Source organism: Macrotis lagotis, chromosome 6, assembly GCF_037893015.1.
Source record: "Macrotis lagotis isolate mMagLag1 chromosome 6, bilby.v1.9.chrom.fasta, whole genome shotgun sequence".
In the NCBI taxonomy this organism is placed as follows: Eukaryota; Metazoa; Chordata; class Mammalia; order Peramelemorphia; family Peramelidae; genus Macrotis; species Macrotis lagotis.
In genome coordinates this window covers 2,088,138-2,107,029 of record NC_133663.1, presented here as the reverse complement: position 1 = coordinate 2,107,029, position 18,892 = coordinate 2,088,138, and the positions used below count along the sequence as shown (strand labels likewise).

General features: G+C 40.1%; 1 protein-coding gene across 12 annotated transcripts in view; it reads left to right on the top strand.

Annotated features, from left to right (window-relative positions):
* DLG1 (discs large MAGUK scaffold protein 1) overlaps positions 1-18,892 on the top strand; it is a 193,969-nt gene that overhangs the window by 117,175 nt on the left and 57,902 nt on the right. For all 12 annotated transcript variants that reach the window (XM_074190569.1, XM_074190567.1, XM_074190575.1 and 9 more), the window contains one exon: positions 14,816-14,866. In XM_074190569.1, the coding sequence (XP_074046670.1) occupies positions 14,816-14,866 (51 nt within the window). The remainder of the gene's footprint in view (positions 1-14,815; positions 14,867-18,892) is intronic.

Below are 18,892 nucleotides of genomic sequence, written 5' to 3'. Positions count from 1 at the left end.
ACTCCTTTCATGTGTCAAAGCATCTGGCACTGATTTTATTCCAGTTGAGATCTGTCTACAAGGTAGGGAGTCCGTTGGTTATCCAAAACCTGCCTGGAGAGTGGAAGATTCTCTTAGGATTCCCAGTCACCAGAAACAAGGCTATGTCCTTGCTCCCAGGCTTTTTAGCATGACGTTTTCAGCCATGTCATAAAATACCTTTACAGAGGATAAACACTGCACCCTTGTGTTGATGGCAAATTCTTCAATTTGAAAAGACCACAAACCAATACCAAAGTGGAGGGAGTGTTGCATAATCTGATGTTTGCAGATGTTGATGCCCTCAATGCAGCCTCTGAAGCAGAGATACAGCAAAGTGTGGATCAGTTCTCTGTTTGCTAATTTTGGCCTAACAATGAACACCAAGGAAATCCAGGTGTTTCATCAACCTGCACCATATCATCCATATATAGAACCTTCAATTACAGCAAATGGAGAAGCTTTTTTGAGTATTGTGGATAAGTTCACTTACCTTGGGAGTGTCCTTTCTAGGGAGGTACACGTTAACCATGCGGCTGATACATACATTGCCAGAACTAGCTCAATGTTTGGGAGAGTCCAAAAGAAAGCGTGGGAGAGAAGTATTAGACTGATGACCAAACCAAAGATCTACAGAGCCCTTGTGCTGACCTCATTGCTGTATGCCTTTGAACCTGGACTGTCTACCAGCATCATGTCAGGAATCTGAATCTGCTTAGGTCCTTTGTGGAGCTCAATTGCCAAGCATTCAGACATGATTATAGAGAATGCAACTGTGATGGACTTGGCCATGATGTTAGATTGCCAGGTGTATGCTTGCCAAAAAGACTACTTTATGGAAAATTTACACATGGCGAGCACTCATAGGGGGGGTAAGAAGAAGTGACACTGGGACACCCTGAATTCTCTCCTAAGGATTTTGGAATTAATTGTGCATCCCAAGATTGTTCAGCATTGGCGTGCCCTCATTAGAGATGGTACTGGGTTCTATGAGCAAGGCAGAATGGAAGCAGTTCAAAAGAAATTTGAGATACCATATGTTTAGAGTACCCACCCCAGGTGTTCACGTGGACTATTTGTACCCAACTTGTGGTAGAGTATTCCAAGCTCATATTGGTCTTATCCACCACAGTCAGACACATTGTAATTTGCCTCTTAACCTAGTGATGTCATTTTGTTCTTCTTCAGTAACAGAGGACATGAACCAAGAACCAACCCTGCTAAATTAAGCATAATATTTCAAGAGGGAAAATAGTAATTCAATGAAATAAAAATATTTCAGACTTTAATAAGAAGATTAAAGCTGAATAGATTTGATTTCTAGGTTTAAGACTCAAGAGAAGCATAAAAAGGAAAAGGAAAACAAGGGATTCAGTAGGACTACGTTATTTGCTGCTTAAGATGATACATGAAATTCTTTTTATTTTTTTTTAGGGTTTTTTTTTTTTTGCAAGGCAATAGGATTAAGTGGCTTGCCCAAGCCACTAGCTAGGTAATTATTAAGTGTCTGAGGCCAGATTTGAAGTCAGGTACTCCTGACTCCAGGGCTGGTGCTCTATCCACTGCTCCACCTAGCCGCCCCAGTACTTGAAATTCTTAAAAACAATATCACTAATAACAGTATGAATATAAGGTGATTTTTGAGGGAATGACAAAAACAATCAGTTAAGGAATGAGAAAGGTACAGAAGAAAGATGTAGAATAGGGTAAATTATTTCACATGAAGAGGCATGAAAAGACCTATTATAATGGAGGGGAGAATGGAAGGGTGTTGGCATCACTTGAACTTTTTTTCTTATAATTTTCTCAAAGAGGGAATAATATACACATTCAGTTGAATGTAGACATTTATCTTTACCAAAAGGAAATTAGGAGGGGAAGAGATTAAATAAAAGATAAGTGGGGATGAGACTGACAGAAGATAGGGCAGATTGGAAGAAGCAGTGGACAGAAGCAAAACACTGGTGAGGAGGGAAAGGTTGAAAAGAAAGAGAGGAGAAATAGGAGGAAGGGAAATATATAGTAAATCATAACTGTGAATGTTCATTAGGGTGAACAGTCCCATAAAATGGAAGCAGATAGCAGAGTTGCTCAAAAGCCAAAACCCTACAGTAGTGGTTTGCAAATAGAATCGTACTTGAAGCAGAGAAACACACATAGGGTAAAAGGTAAGGAGCTGGAACAGAATCTATTATGCTTGAGTTAAAAAGAAAATATGTAACATGCTTGATCTCAGACAAAGCAAAAGCAAAAATAGATCTAATTAAAAGATAGAAGGAAGGAAATGACATCTTGTTAAAAGTGAAGTAATATCAATAGTAAATATATTTGCATCCAAATTCTTACAGAAGTTAAGTGAGTTATATAGGAAGAAACAGCAAAACTCTGCTAGTGGGGGAACCTCAACTGTCCCCTCTTAGAACTATATATATATCCAACCAAAAAACAGACAAGAAAGAAACTAAGGAGATGAATAGAATCTTAGAAAATGTAGATAAACAGACTATTTTCAGTATTATATGATATCTATACAAAAATTGATTATGTATTAGGGTATAAAAATCTCAAAATCAATTTAGAAAGCCAGAAATATTAAATGTATCTTTTTTTTGGATCACAATGCAATAAAAATTCCATTCAACAACATGCAGTGGAAAGATTAAAAATTAATTGGAGACTAAATAAATTAATCCTAAAGAATAAATGAGTCAAAACACAAATCATCAAAACAATCAGTAATTTCACTAAAGGGAAAGGAAACGGGGCAGCTAGGTGGCACAGTCCTGGAGTCAGGAGGTCCTGAATTCAAATGTGGCCTCAAACACTTACTAATTACCTAGCTGTGTGACCTTGGGCAAGTCACTTAACCCCCTTTGCCTTGCCAAAAAAAACCCGAGAGAGAGAGAGAGAGAGAACGGCAATGAGACAACATACTAAAATTTTATTTCTCTAAATTCTTACATTAACAAAATAGAGAAAGAATAGATAAAATGAATTGGACATGAGAACTGAAGCAAAAAACTAGAAAAAAGAATAAATTAATATCCCCAGTTGAACACCAAATTGGAGATCCTAAAAACCAAAGATTAGATTAGTAAAATTGAAAGTAAGAAAACTGTTGGGTTGCTAGCACTGTGAGCTCGTTTTACGGGTGAAAATCCCAATAAGATAAATTAGCCATTGATTTATTTGATTAAAAAGAAAGAAAGAAAAAAACAAACATCCAGTGTTGAAAATGAAAAGGGAGAAATTGCCATTAATGAAGAACAAACTAAAGCAGTCATTAGGAAAAATTTGCTCAATTGTATGCCAATAAAAAAATTACCCAGATGAAGAGAGATAAGGAAATAGAACGCATAAATAGCCCCATCTTTAAAAAAAAAGAAATTGAACCAGCCATTAAGGAACTCCCTAAGAAAAAATTTCTAGGGATAAATGGTTCAAAAGTGAATTCTACCAAGCATTTAAAGAACAATTAATTCCAATACTATTAGAGTCCTACCAAATTCCTTTTATGACACAAATATAATGCCAAAAACAGAGGAACAAAAACTAGACTAATTTTCCTAGTGAGTATTAATGTGAAAATGTTTTTTTAATTTATTTTTTATTCTCATTTTGTACAAATGTTTCTTTTTTAATAAAATATTCTTGTTTACAAGTAAACAAAGTAAACAAAATAACCCTCCTCCCCCATGAATATAGATAGACTTGTTTAGCGAAAAAAGTAAAGGGGAGAGAAAAAAATTTTAAATTAAAAAAAAATAATAGTAATAATTGTAGGTATGGCCAGGTGGTGCAATGGACAAAGCTCCAGCCCTGTAGCCACGAGCACCCATATCCAGCATCATAAACCCAACCATCACCCAGCCGTGTGACATGCAAGCCACCTGATCCCCACTGCCTTGCAAAAACCAAAAAGAAGAAAAAAAAAGACATAAAATAAAATAGTAATGATAGTAGGGGTGGCTGGTTGGCAGAAAGAGCATTGGCCCTTGAGCCAGGAGCACCTGGGTCCAAATCCGGCTCCAGACACCCAAAGATCACCCTGCTATGTGGCCCCAGGCAGGCCACCCAACCCCACTTGCCCTGCACCCTCCCCCAAATAATAATAACAAAAAATGTGCTTGAGTCTTTGTTCCAACACCAGCAACTCTGTCATGGGTGGATCTCATTCTTTATGATAAGTCCATCACAGAAGTTACTTCCATATTTTTCCACCATTGCCATTGCTGATCGCAGCTCCCTCCTTTCTTATTTCTCCACTACCATGTACTCTATTTTCTCTCTCCTTTCACTCTGACTCTGCTGTAGGGTCACTGAGTGGCGCAGCAGACAGATCCCTGGTCCTGGGGCCAAGAAGCCCTGAGCCCCCATACCACCCCTTAGGCCCAGAATCCACCTGGCCCTATGGTCCTGGGCAGGCCATCCAATCCCAGCCCCTTGCATGAAGTAAGAAAGAAAATGTGTTATATCTGACCACTCTCTCCCCATGGTCCATCCTCTCCTCCTTTATTCACATCCCCACCCCTTCCCCCTGCTCCCCGCTCCTTCTTACTCCAGATGTCTATACCCCATTGAGTATATTTGCTGTTTCCTCTCCTAGCCATCTCTGATGAGAGCAAAGGTTCCCTCATTCCCCCTTGCCTTCCCCCTTCCATATCATTGCAATAGCTCATTGTAATAAAAAAAATCTTATTATGTGAAATATCTTGGACTATTCCCCCTCTCCTTTTTCTTTCTCCCATTCCATTTCCCTTTTTTTCCTATTGACTCCATTTTTACACCATATTTTGTCTTTGAATTCAGCTTTCTCCTGTGCTTCAACTATAAAAACTCCCTCTACCTGCTCTATTAACTGAGATGGTTCATATGAATATTATCAGTATCATTTTTCTATACATGCAGTTCATCCTCATTAAGTCCCTCATATTTCCCCCTCTCCTCCAATCTCCATGCTTCACACTGAGGCCTGTATCTGAAGATCAAACCTTCTGTTCAGCTCTGGTCATTCCAAAAGGAACCTTTGAAATTCCCCTGGTTCATTGAAAGTCCATCTTTTTCCCTGGAAGAGGACATTCAGCCTTGCTGGGTAGTTCATTCTTGGCTGCATTCTAAGCTCTTTTGCCTTCCGGTATATTGTATTCCAAGCCCCACGAGTTTCCAATGTAGTTGCTGCTAAGTCCTGTATGATCTTGACTGCAGCTCCACGATATTTGAACTGTGTCCTTCTGGCTGCTTGTAATATTTTCTCTTTGACTTGGGAGTTCTGGAACTTGGCTATAATATTCCTAGGGGTTGGTTTTTTTGGGATCTCTTTCTCTGGGGGATCGGTGGATTCTCTCCATTTCTATTTTGCCCTCTGCTTCTAGAATATCAGGGCAATTTTCCTGTAGTAATTCTTTGAAAATGATGTCAAGGCTCTTTTCCTGATCATGACTTTCAGGTATTCCAATAATTTTTAAATTATCTTTCCTAAGTCTGTTTTCCATATCAGTTGTTTTTTCAATGAGATATTTCACATTTTCTTCTAATTTTTCATTTCTTTGGTTTTGAAGGATTGATTCCTGATTTCTGGTAAATTCATCAATCTCCCTGAATTCTATTCTTTGTCTGAAGGATTTGTTCTCCTCAGAGAGTTTTCTTATTTCTTTTTCCATCTGGCCAATTTTGCTTTTTAAAGCATTCTTCTCCTCAATAACTTTTTGAACTGTTTCATCCATTTGACCTAAGCTGGTTTTTAGCATTTTTTTGGATTTCCTTGACTAAGCTGCTGATTTCATTTTCATGTTTTTCCTGCATCTCTCTCCTTTCTTTTCCCAGTTTTTCTTCCAACTCCCTCATTTGATTTTCAAAGTCTTTTTTTGAGCTCTATCATAGCATGAGCCCAATTTCTGTTTTTCTTGGAGTCTTTAGATGCAGGAGCTTGTGCTTCCTCATCTTCAGACTGAGTATTTTGATCCTTCTTGGGCTCATTTGCAAAATATTTCTCAGTAGTCTTCCTTTTGTTTCTCTGCCTGCTTGCTCATTTTCCCAGCCTGGGCCTGGTTTTGGGGTGCTTCCTGAGCTTTTGGGACACTCCCACAAGGGTCTCAGTGTGTGAGGCTCTGTCCTCCCTCCTGGTCTATGAATGACCATAAGCACCTCCCTATGCCATGGGGCTGGGGGGGCCTAGACTGGGATCAGAATCTGAATGTGGTCAGAGCCCCAGAGTCCTGTTCCACTCCCCTCCCTCAGCTCAATGGGCTCATGCCCTGGGGGTTCCTGCTTACAGGCTCCGCCTGCTTCTGTTTCCATATCTGGCCTGCAGTAAGACCAAGCTGCTCCCTGTATGCCCCGAGGGCTGGGCTCCAGGTGCTCCCTCTGGCAGAGGGCCCCCGCTGTTCTCCCACTTTGTGCCCGGTGCTCCTCAGGGTGCAGCTCAGGAGACTCCCCCGCTGCTGTGAGCTGAGACCCCCAGCGCCCTGGGGCTGCCTCTAGGAGGCTGAAGTTCTTTGGCTCTGGTGGGCCACCCCTCTGGTGGGCCGCCCCTCCGACCCCGGGGAGCACAGCCTTTCTGCTCTTTTCCAGGTTACCTTGAGTAGGAGAACTGCCTCACTGGGTCCCTTTGTGGGTTCTGTCTCTCAAAAGTTTAGTTAGAGTCCTTAGCTTATGAGTTTTATCAGAGAGCTCCTAAGACTCAATCAATGTGAAAATGTTAAATGAAATGCTACACAAGGATCATACTCTAGGACTAAGGGAACTTTATACTAGGAATGTAGGGTTGTTTCAATATTAGGAAAAGTTGCAGCATAATTGACCATATCGATAACAAAATCATTAGAACTCATGCTTTATTTCAATTGATGCTAAAAAAAAACTTGGACAAACAACAACACCTGTTTTTATTAAAAACCCTAGGGAGGGGGCAGGTAGGTGGCACAGTGGATAAAGGACCCGCCCTGGAGTCAGAAGTACTTGGATTCAAATCCAGTCTCAGACACTTAATAATACCTAGCTGTGTGGCAAGCACTATCCATCTAAAACCATCAACAAGCATCATCTGTAATGGAATAAGCTAGAAGCCTTCCCAGGTAAGATTAGGGCGGGAACAAGGATGCCCATTTTCTCCACTATTACTCAACAATGTCCTAGAAATACTAGCTAGAGCAATAAGAGAAGAAAAAGAAATAGGCATTGAGAAAGCAAAATTATCACTCTTTGCAGATAATTTGATGGTACAATTAGATAATCTTAGAGAATCTACACCCTCTACCAAGATAAGATCCAAATGGTTACAGGACATAGACATAAAAAACAATACTATAAGCAAATTAGAAGATCAAGGACTAGTCTACCTGTCAGATCTATGGAAAGGGGAACAGTTTATGACTAAGGAAGAGTTGGAGAACATCACCAAAAACCAATTAGATGATTTCGATTACATTAAATTAAAAAGCTTTTGCACAGATAAAACCAATGTAACCAAGATAAAAAGAAATGTAGTAAATTGGGAAACGATCTTTATAACTAATGATTCTGACAAAGGACTCATTTCTAAAATATACAGAGAACGGAGTCATATTTTTAAAACAAAAAGCCATTCCCTAATTGACAAATGGTCAAAGGATATGCAAAGGCAATTTACAGATGAGGAAATCAAAGTAATCCATAGCCATATGAAAAAATGCTCTAAATCACTAATTTAATAATAGAGAAATGCAAATTACCACCTCACAATTCTCAGACTGGCCAATATGACCTGAAAGGACAATGATCAATGTTGGAAGGGATGTGGGAAATCTGGGACACTAATACATTGTTGGTGGAGCTGTGAACTCATCCAACATTTCTGGAGAGAAATTTGGAACTACACCCAAAGGGCAACAATAATGTGGATCCCCTTTGATCCAGCAATACCACTACTGGGTCTATACCCTGAAGAGATGAGGAAAAAGGGTAAAAACATTACTTGTACAAAAATATTTAAAGCAGCCCTGTTTGTGGTGGCAAAGAATTGGAAATCCAGTAAATGTCCTTCAATTGGGGAATGACTTAGCAAATTGTGGTCTGTATATGTCATGGAACACTATTGTTCTATTAGAAACCAGGAGGGACGGGATTTCAGGGAAGCCTGGAGGGATTTGCATGAACTGATGCTGAGTGAGATGAGCAGAACCAGAAAAACACTGTACACCCTCACAGCAACATGGGAGTGATGTTCAAGCTTGAAGTGCAACAATCGGGAACAATTTTGGGCTGTCTGCAAAGGAGAGTGCCATCTGTATCCAGTTAAGGAGCTGTGGAGTTTGAACAAAGTACAAGGACTATTCCCTTTAATTTAGGGGAAAAAACAGCTTATTGTCTGATCTTGTTACTTCTTAGACTTCTCTTTAAGGATATGATTTCTCTTTCATCACACCTAATTTGGATCAAGGTACAACATGGAAACAAAGTAAAGACTGACAGAGTGCATTTTGTGGGGGGGAGGGGGGAGGGAAGCAAGATTGGGGGGAAAATGTAAAACTCAAATAATATCTTTAATAAAAAAATAAATTTAAATTTAAAAAAAGAGAATCTACCAAAAGCTACTTGAAATAATTAAGAACTTTAGCAAAGTTACAGAATATAAAATGAACCCCCATAAATCATCAGTTTCAATATTTTACTAATAAAGCTGAGCAGAAAAAGATAAATTCTACTTAAAATAAAATCCCCCAAATTACACGTAAAAAACAATTTAAACGTTCTTTTCCCACATTTTGAGTTCCAAATTCTCTCCCCCCCTTCTACTGCATGCCAATTTTTTAGAGAGCAATCAGCAGGTTTTTATTTGTTTTTTTTTTATTGTTCTTTGAATTTTACAATTCCCCCCACTCCCGCAGAAGGCAGTCTGATAGTCTTTATATTGTTTCTATACTATATACGTTTGATCCAAATGGAATGTGATGAGAGAGAAAACATACCCTTAAGGAAAAAATAAAATATAAGAGATAGCAAAATTACATAATAAGAGAACTTTCTTTTTAATTAAAGGTAGTAGTCCTTGGTCTTTGTTCAAACTCCACAATTCTTTCTGTGGATACAGATGGTATTCTCCATTGCAGAGAGCCCCAACCTGTCCCTGATTGTTGCACTGATGGAGTGAGCAATTCTATTAAGATTGATCATCAGGAGCAGCTAGGTGTCCTAGTGGATAAAGCACCGGCCCTGGAGTCAGGAGTACCTGGGTTCAAATCTGGCCTCGGACACTTATTAATTACCTAGCTGTATGGCCTTGGGCAATCCACTTAACCCCATTAGCCTTGCAAAAACCTTAAAAAAAAAAAGGCTGATCATCACCCATGTTGCTCTTAGGATGGACAGTGTTGTTCTGGTTCCAGCAGGGTTTTGTTAAGTGACAAGTAAAAAATGTAGCTTATGTTTGAGGGGGAAAGACAAGTTCATTGAAGATCTGTACAGCTTAATCACTCAAAGGAACAAAAACAAATAGAAAGTGAAAGAAAGCCCTGTGAGGGAGAGAGATTCAGTAGAATACTCCTAGGGAGGACAGTCTAGCTATCTCTTAAAGAAACCAAAGGATTGGCATGAAGAGGGTGGGGAGGAAGAAGGAAGGAGGATGTTCAGCCTACAGGTGGGGTAGAAGGATAGTCCATGCTCACTACTTAACTGGAAGAGTATTTGTATATGTTTATATATTTATATGTTTATATTTTTTTCCTGGGGACAGTTGAAAGCCCTTGAGTTTTTCCTAGTTAGAGGAGTCATATGGTCCAATCTTGGCAATTGAAGGAGCGAATAGAGGCCAGACTGGAGTGGGCATAGTCATAGAGCTGATGACACAGCTGTTAGCAAAGCTTGGCCTGTGAGTGTTTTTTTTTTTTGCTGTCTTTTTTTAATTAAAGATTTTATTTGAGTTTTACAATTTTTTCCCCAATCTTACTTCCCTCCTCCCACCCCCACGGAAAGCACTCTGTAGGTCTTTATTTTGTTTCCATGTTGTACATTGATCCAAATTGAGTGTGATGAGAGAGAAATCATATCCTTATGGAAGAAACAAAAATTATAAGAGATAACAAGATCAGACAATAAGATATTTTTTCCTAAATTAAAGGGAATAGTCCTTGAACTTTGTTCAAACTCCTGTGGGTGTTTATTGATCAAGCTTTCTTCAGGACTTATTACAAGGCCCAGTCAGGAGGTCATAATGGGGAAAAAAAGTTTGATATTGTCAGTAACCGAATGTGTATTACGGAGTCCACACGAAGTCTTTGAGGGAAGGTGCCAGCCCCCTGTAGCCCAGACCTGGGGTCACTGACCAATCTGTATACTTCTAACTTCAAAGGAGAAGTTGCTATCAGGTCTCTGGTATCCTCATGGAGGGCATCAGATCTCTGCACCTCTTCACCTGGCTCTCAGAATGAACAATAGTAGTGAATGACTTTCAGAATGAATGATAGTAGTGAATGCTTACTGATATGGACTGTGTGCCAGTCATTATCTCCTTTGATGCTCATAGCAACTCTAAGAGGTAATGGCTGTAATGATCCCCATTTTACAAATGAGGATACTGAAGCAGACTGATGCAGTATGCCCAGGAACATACAGCTAGGAAGTATTTAAGGCTATCCACTGAGCACCCAACTGCCCCAAAAGATGGACATTTCTCTCAAGACCTTCCCCCAGTTCCCTCACTTGAAAAATTCCTTTGTATTTATCATCTGAATAATTTTTTTTTTTTATGTTCATGATGTCTCCCCCAGTAAAAGTTTGCTCCTTGAGACCTGGAATTATGTCTGTTTTGTCTTTGCCATTGCTGACCCCCGGAGCAGTTCTTTGTACATAGAAGGCATTTAATAAATGATGATTGGTTGACCCTGGAAAACGTCACTTCTCTTGTCCCCCCCCCCCCTATAAAATGGGGGTGGTTGTAGTACCTGCACTAGAAGGTTGTCAGGATAATCAAGCACAAAAATCTGAGTCACATACTTGATGAGCAGGAAAGAACCATGTCATGATAGCTATGTCTTTTGTTATTTTTCTATCTCTTAGAGCTGCCCGTTAAAGTTCTGAGACTGGCATCCTGGGCCAAGATAATTTCATGCCTTAGTCTTGGAGGAAGGATTAGATTCCATATAAAGTGACTCTGTATAGGACAGGTGACTGCCCCATAGCAGGCTCAGGCCACTTCCTCTGCTGCATGAGTGAAAGAAGAGGGTTCTTCTTTGCCTTTAAGATGTTGAAACGTTGCTACCCTGTGTAACCTGGCATGGGACTTGGTGGGCTAGGGGTCCTCCCCACTGCTCTAGAAAAGGAGTCGGAGTCTGTATTCATAAAGCACCATGATTCCTCACACGTAGTAGGTGCTTCTATGAAGCTAAATTCATTTGAAAAGGAATATCTTTCACATACATATTTCTTTTAGAGAATAATGAGTGTTCATCCCTGGTAGTTGAGAGATGTATCTGGGACCAGGAATCCTGTTTAGGTACTGACATAAAAGGCGAGTGGGCTGTGGATCAAATGTTGACCTTGCTCACGGATAGAGGAATATTGAAAAGTGAAATAACCTAAAAACCATGATGGGAAGCTCAGGAGTTGGGACTTTTTTTTAAGATCATGTTTCAGTGCTTCTTCCCCACCCCACCCCCTTCCCAAGAAGACCACAGGAAGACCCAGGATGAGAGGCAACCTAATGGAGTCAGAGCTAGGAGCTAGAAGACAGGAGCTCGTCCTGAATGGAGAGCCCTCAGAGAGGATCATTGGGCCAGGCAGTTTCCTGCCACTGAACTCCCACAACCAGTTCTTATTGCTTTGTAAACACTTAGTTTGCATTTTCCCAACTTCAACATTAATCAGGCCTTTTAAACAAATTCCATTCCTTTAAAATGTAGAGGTTTTCATTTATGACTCTCATGTTACAAAAGGTTTATTTGAGTTTTAAGATTTAAAAGCAAATTAACCCACTCTCCCTAACTTGTGACCTTGTGTAGTTCACTTCCAGTTTATGAGATAATCTGTGCTCCTCCCCCTCCATAACCATAGTTAAAATGGAATTTTCTGACCCTTTACCTTGTTAATTCGTTATTATATCTTGGCACTCTTCCTAATGGACAAACAGCATTGTAAGAGACTGTTGTGTGTGAGAGTACTGTCAAATTTCATCGCCTGGTGTCCACTAGCACCAGAGCATGATTTACTGGTTGGTTGTAGAGTGCCACAGGAGTGGGAGTGGATCGGGGCTGGGGAGGATTGAAGCACTTGTATTTTGTTTAATAAAAGGAGAACTAGGAGAACTTGAAGGAGAACTTGTCACCCTTGTTTCCTTTGTCTCCCACCCCTTCAGCATTTGACTGGGTTAGGGTAAGCTAGCGGGCAGGAAGCACGACACAGCATAGCCCAAAATATATGAGAACCAAAAAATCATTTGATTTTGAAGATCTGTTTGAAACTGGCTTCAAACTTCACAGAAGTTCTGAAACTCTGGGTATGTCACTCAATCTCTCTCTCTGCGCCTCAGTTCCCTAATTAAGAAAGTGAAAATAATAAATAATACCTTTTTTTAAAGGGATGTCTGAGGAGCAAATGAGTTCAAAATTGAATAGCATTTTATAAAGGCTACCCTTTCCAATAACTTATTAACTTTTTTTTTAATCTAACATTTCCATTCTTTGAGAATACAACAGATTTAGAATGTCCACATTTGAAATTTGAACAAATTTGATGGTTATCCGTTGACTATAAACCCAAAAATAAACAGTGAATTAAACTAAACAGAATTGTCTTCTTTGCAGTAGTGTTAATGATAAAATTTAGACTTTTTATTCCTGAAAAACAATTTCAGTGTACTTTGAGTCCTAAAGTTAATTTTTTAATCTTTTGTCTACAATTATTTCTTTTTATTATGTATTTGTTTGTTTGTTTGCTTTATTTTTAGGGTTTAAGTGGCTTGCCCAAGGCCACACAGCTAGGTAATTATTGTCTGAGTTTGGATTTGAACTCAGGTACTCCTGACTCCAAGGCCAGTGCTCTATCCACTGCGCCACCTAGCTGCCACCTACCATTATTTCTAAAATGAAATTGCCCAAGAATTCCCCCTTACTCCTGCAGTTGGGCATTTTTCCCTTTATTCAGTCTCCTATTTTTCTACTTTGCCCTTTGTCTCATTTCTCTGAAGCCTGTTTTTCATCCTTACCACAACCTCTGGTCTTTCTGTTCCTCCCTGACCTACCAGTCTTCCATCCACCTTTCCAACTCCTGGTAGGACTGTGTTCAAGACACTTCAGGATGCATCCGAGACCCCATCTTCTCCATGACTTTGCTCTCTTCTCTTTTGATTGATCCCAGAAGTCATTGTAAATGTTCTATTCTTTATATAAATGTCTCCTGCCCTTTTTTTCTCTTTCTCCTCAAAGGAGGACCATGCTTTCTCTTTGACTGAGCCCACTGAGACCTTTTGTCCAGGGCCTACAGTCTGAGAGATGGGAATTCCCCTCTGACCTCAGACACTTTCTAGTTAGGTAACCTTGGGCAAATCCCTTCACCTCTGTTTGCTTCTGCTTCCTCCTCTGTAAAATGGAGAGAAGCAGTAGCTCCTTCCTGGGGGGAGTGTGAAATCTCAGATGTATAACATGCCAACCTCCTCACTGCTTGTACCTTTTTTCCCCTCCCTTCCCTGACCCTCCAGACACTTGTCTTTCTTCAGCCCTTTGGAATTTTGTTATTCACATTTTTTATCCTGGTGTTTCCCCATCCTTGTCACCCTCCAAAGAAGAAGGTGCATCTCTTCTCATCTCCATTTTTTTTGTACACCATCAAAGATCTCACCATCTTCTCTGAGAGCAGTTATTGTCCTCAACCCTAAAACCATTTGCCTTCTAAATGTATAACTGCTGTCAGGAGCTCTACATGTCAAAAATCTATCCCTCCAAGCTTTCCCTAATGTCACTTTAGTCCTTTAAATTAGGTAGTCTTTCCCCACTGAGGCTTGTCACTTCTTATTCTGCTGCAGCTCTTTCCCCCCTTCTTACCACCCTCTTGTAGGCCTCTTGTCTGAAGGAATGCAGGGTCTCAAAAGACTTTGTCCAGTGTCTTCCCTCCACAATCCTTAGCCACATAGCTGCCAAATTGATATCCCTAAAACATGGACTGACCACCTCATATACCTAATAAAAAAATCCTTAATCTCCCATAGAAAATAGTTATCTTCCTGGGATTTCTAACTCTCTAAAAATCTGCCTCGTCCCTCTCTCTGCAGGCTTCGTCCAAATAGCTGTCCTTCTCATGCTCCGCCCTTTCACTGTGCCCTGTTCCCACTACCTCTGGAAGCCCAGTGTAACCCCTTCATTTGGTTGGTGTTCCTGTAGCATGCTAAATACTGACTTGTATGTGCACTCATGGGGGTGCTTATGTTAGTATGTACAGACGTACATGGCCGCTCACATCACTGCTCCCTCCAGGTGGATGAAAGGAAAGTTCGTGGAACCATATGGCCCTAGGGCTTTCCAATTGATTGTCCCATAGGATACTTGTACAATATTTAACCATTTCTTTAACAGTTTGTCTAATTATAAGGCTTAATTATGTCCTTTTTTTTGTTTTGTTTTTTGCAAGGCAATGGGGTTAAGTGACTTGCCCAAGATCAGACAGCTAGGTAATTTTTAAGTGTCTGAGGCTGGATTTGAACTCAGGTCCTCCTGACTCCAGGGCCAGTACTCTATCCACTATGCCACCTAGCTGCCCCTATTATTTAATTCTTAAACATTTATTTAAAGAAAAGCTTTGTGATTTCTAAATGACTTTCTTCTCCCCACAATAGGTCAATGGTACAGATGCAGATTATGAATATGAAGAAATCACACTGGAACGGGTAAATATACATATTAATTGACCCTATTTGTTTGTGCTCGCATCTGTTGTTTTTTTTATGAGAATTGATTTTCAAAAATAATTTTTAGCCTTGCAATCTGTTCTATTTAACATAGATTTGAAAGAAAAAGATCTCTTTAAAAGGTTTGAATAGTGATCTCTTTCAGGAGTGTAAACACAGATCTATTCTGTTTATAAAATCTATATTAATGATAATGTTTGTCCTTCATTCTTGAAGAAGACCACAACATCAGGGAGATGATGCCATGCCAAACACATGAATTTGATTGGAGTGAGGGGGAGCTGTGCCAAGTCACCAGTCTCACTTTCTCCTCTATAGCAATCTGTGTCCATTGGCCAGATAGGAATCAACACAACTGGAGATGAGAGGCAGTTAGGGTTAAGTGACTTGCCCAGGGTCACACAGCTAATGAGTGTCAAGTACCTGAGGTGGGATTCAAACACCTGACTCCAAGGCCAGTGTCCTATCTACTGTGTCACCTAGCTTCCCTTCTATATTAGTCTTTTGTTAAATTGTTAAATAATAAAATATTTGTTAAATATATTTGGTTCACTGCCAAAGAAGTAGTGGTTCTGCTTTGGTGTGGGATTCCTACCCTGGTGATCTCTCTGTGGGTTGGTCTTTATGATGGGATGAGACCCTGCTCTGTGTCTTAAGATCTGGGGTCTGCTGCTGCTACTGGCTTGGCCTAATCTCCCACAGCTTTCCTGTCTCAAATTAGCAAGACCCCTTTGATCTTTGTCCAGAACCAATAAAATAATTGTTAAATAATAAAAAATAGTGAATGAAAATAATTTTTCCTGGGCAAGGAATGGGTGTGTATTTCTTTTACCTTTCAGCTAACATATCTGATCTCACTTAAAATTCACCAGGAAACCCAGAGATTTAGGATGATGACTAGTACTAACTTTCATTAACATCCTAGAAGTTAATGTGGCATGGGCTTCATTCTGGTAAATAAGGAGATTAGACTGTTTAAAACAGGTTATTAAAATTTTAGCTAATGTGGAAATAATGGGTCCCCCCGTCATCTGCCCACCACAGTTGCTCAATGACTTACCTGTCAGCTTGGTTGTATATGTCTTGGGAGGAGGGGGAGGAAGCGGATGAAGTGTAGTTTGGGAGGTCTCTGAGGTCCCTTCTAGCTCTATGTGAATTTCTCATGTTGAGTCGAAGGTCATCTCCACTAGGAGAGATTAAATGAAAGATCTAGGTAGTCAGACAATTTCAGGCCACATGATTTGGAGCCATCAAAGAATTCAAAAAAACAATGATAGAAAACCTTGATAGATGCAGGGAGAGCTAGGACAATCCTGGGAGGCTGCCTGGGGACAATGCTATCTCCATCCTGAGGAAGAAAAACAAAACAAATTAAAAAACCCTATCGAATTCAAATGAACACTACATTTGCTTTTTAAAAATGTCTCTTCTGTATTACCTTTTCCTTTAATCCTAATTCCTCATACCACAAACAACCTATGTGGAAACATGTTAAACACATACACATGTATGTACAATGTTCACTGCCAAGGGGAGAGGAGTGGGGGGGGAGGAAATTATGGAACTTAAAAATACGTGCATGTGGATGAATGTTAAAAGACTTTCAGAGCATATGATTGGGAAATAAAATATCAATTGAAAAAAATGATCATGAATTGAAAAATACAATTTTGTGGAAGTGGAGTCAAGATAATGGAGTAGTAACCAATAGCCACCATGTCCCTTTCCACAAAATTCCTCTAAATGGACCTAGTAAATGTTCTGTACTGAAATCTGTTAGGAGGATTTGTCTGACCCAGTTCATCATAGGACGACAAGAGGACAGAGGAGATTGCAGTTAGACCAGGAACACGTCCCCTGCAAGCATGCCAAACTAGGAGAAGCTGTGCACCAGGACAGGCACTCACAGGGACCTTTGTCACCACTGACCAGGGCAAAAGGGGTCTTGCTAATTGAGGTAGCACTTTGAGATAGGAAAGCCGTGGGTGATAGGCTGAGCCAGCGGCAGCAGCAAATCCCAGATCTTAGACTGCACAGAGCAATGTCTCATTCCCATCATAAAGGCCAGCCCACAGAGAAATCACCAGGGTAGGAATCCCACACCAAAGCAGAACCACTACTTCTTTGGCAGTGAACTTACAGAACGTTCCAGCTGGCTGAAGGGGTGAATTCTGGCACCTCAGACCCAAATTCAGATCAGAAACTTACAGAGTTCAGACCAAGGAAGTGACTTTTCCCTGGATCAGACACCTCCTTTTTCCCTGGGAACACTGAAGTGAACCACAAATTCTCACATGTTCCTGAGATCCTTGAATACCTCAGCACTCAATAAAATCCTAACATAAGCACCTATTGTGGTGGCAGGGAAGCTAATGACCCAAACACAGAAGAGAATGGTCTTAGAGCATTCATGGAAAAGATGGAATGAGAATTTTTGTTTAAAGATTTTAATGTTTTCATAAATGAAATTGAGAGCGCCAAGAAAAATGTGAAAACCAATGAGAGCTAGGGAAGAAAGACTGGAAGAGGGAATGGATAGCTTGACACAATAGATGTGAGACCTTGTGCAAGCAACAAACTCCCTGGAAATGTGGACAGACCAAATAGAAGCAGTTGATTCAGTGAGGGAACAAGAAACAGAAGGAAGGTATCTCATAGCAAAACCAACTGACCTGGAAAGCAGAATAAGAAGAAAAATATTTAAGAAACATAATCATTGGATTCCCTGTAGCCATGACCAAAACAAGAGCCTAGAACATTCTATTTTTAGGAAATGAAAGTTGCCCAGATCTCTTGGAATCAGTGGTCAAAGGAGAAATAGAAAGAACTCAATGGTCATTTTCAGTTACCTCCTGAAAGAAACCCCAAAAATGAAAACTCCTTGGAAGTCCCAGCCAAAGCCATAGCTTCCAGGTCAAAGGAAAAAAGACACTGCAAGTGGCCAGAAAGAAAAAATTCAAACACCAAGGAGCCAGTGGTCAGGATTACCCATGACCTAACAGTCTGATCCTACGGTCAGGGTGGGGGGTGTACCTTTCATGAAACAGAGGAGGACCAGGTCTTCCTGATGAAAAGACCAGAGCTTTAGAGAAACTTCAAAGTGCCAAGATGGGAGAAAAGACAACCATCCAAAAGGTCACTATGAATCAATAATGACTAAGGAATAAACATAAACTGCTTAAATTTGAATCTGGGAAGCTGATAATGTGTCTTTTTGGATCCTTGTTATTATCAAGGATCAGAGGGGTCCAATTAAACAAGACTTGGCAGTGGTTTTCTTATGTCTTAATGAAAGAGAAGGGAAGAGGAAGGTTAGGACAGTCATCTCCCATAATCAGGGTGCAAAAGTAGACATCTGTACAAAATGAGAGAATCTCACACTCATCTGAACTGGTCAGAGGAGGGAAGAGGACACATGCTCACTCAGCCTCTCTCTCTCTCTCTCTCTCTCTCTCTCTCTCACACACACACACACACACACACACACACAGTTGGGTACAGAAAGAATTTCACTCAACAGGGAAATAGAAGGAAAGGTCGAAAACCGGGAGGAGAAATTAGAGGGTGAATTAAAGGAGGTATTTGTCTTAATACAACAAGCTTTAAGTATATCCAAAAATCCTTAGAGCTCAAATCTTTTTTTTTTATAAGGCAATGGGGTTGAGTGGCTTGCCCAAGGCCACACAGCTAGGTAATTATTAAGTGTCTGAGACCGGATTTGAACCTAGGTACTCCTGACTCCAAAGCTGGTGCTCTGAGCTCAAATCTGACCTCAAAATGAAGAATGAACAAGTTATAGTTTATAAATGCAATGGAATACTATTCTGTTTATCTCTTTTCAGAGTAATGACCAACTAGGACATTATTATTAATAATAAAACCTCATGAGAGGTGAAGGACTTTAAATCAGAAAGAGTGACCTTTTTTTTTATTTTTTAAGGCAATAGGGTTAAGCAACTTGCCTAAGGCCACACAGCTAGGCAATTATTAAGTGTCTGAGGCCAG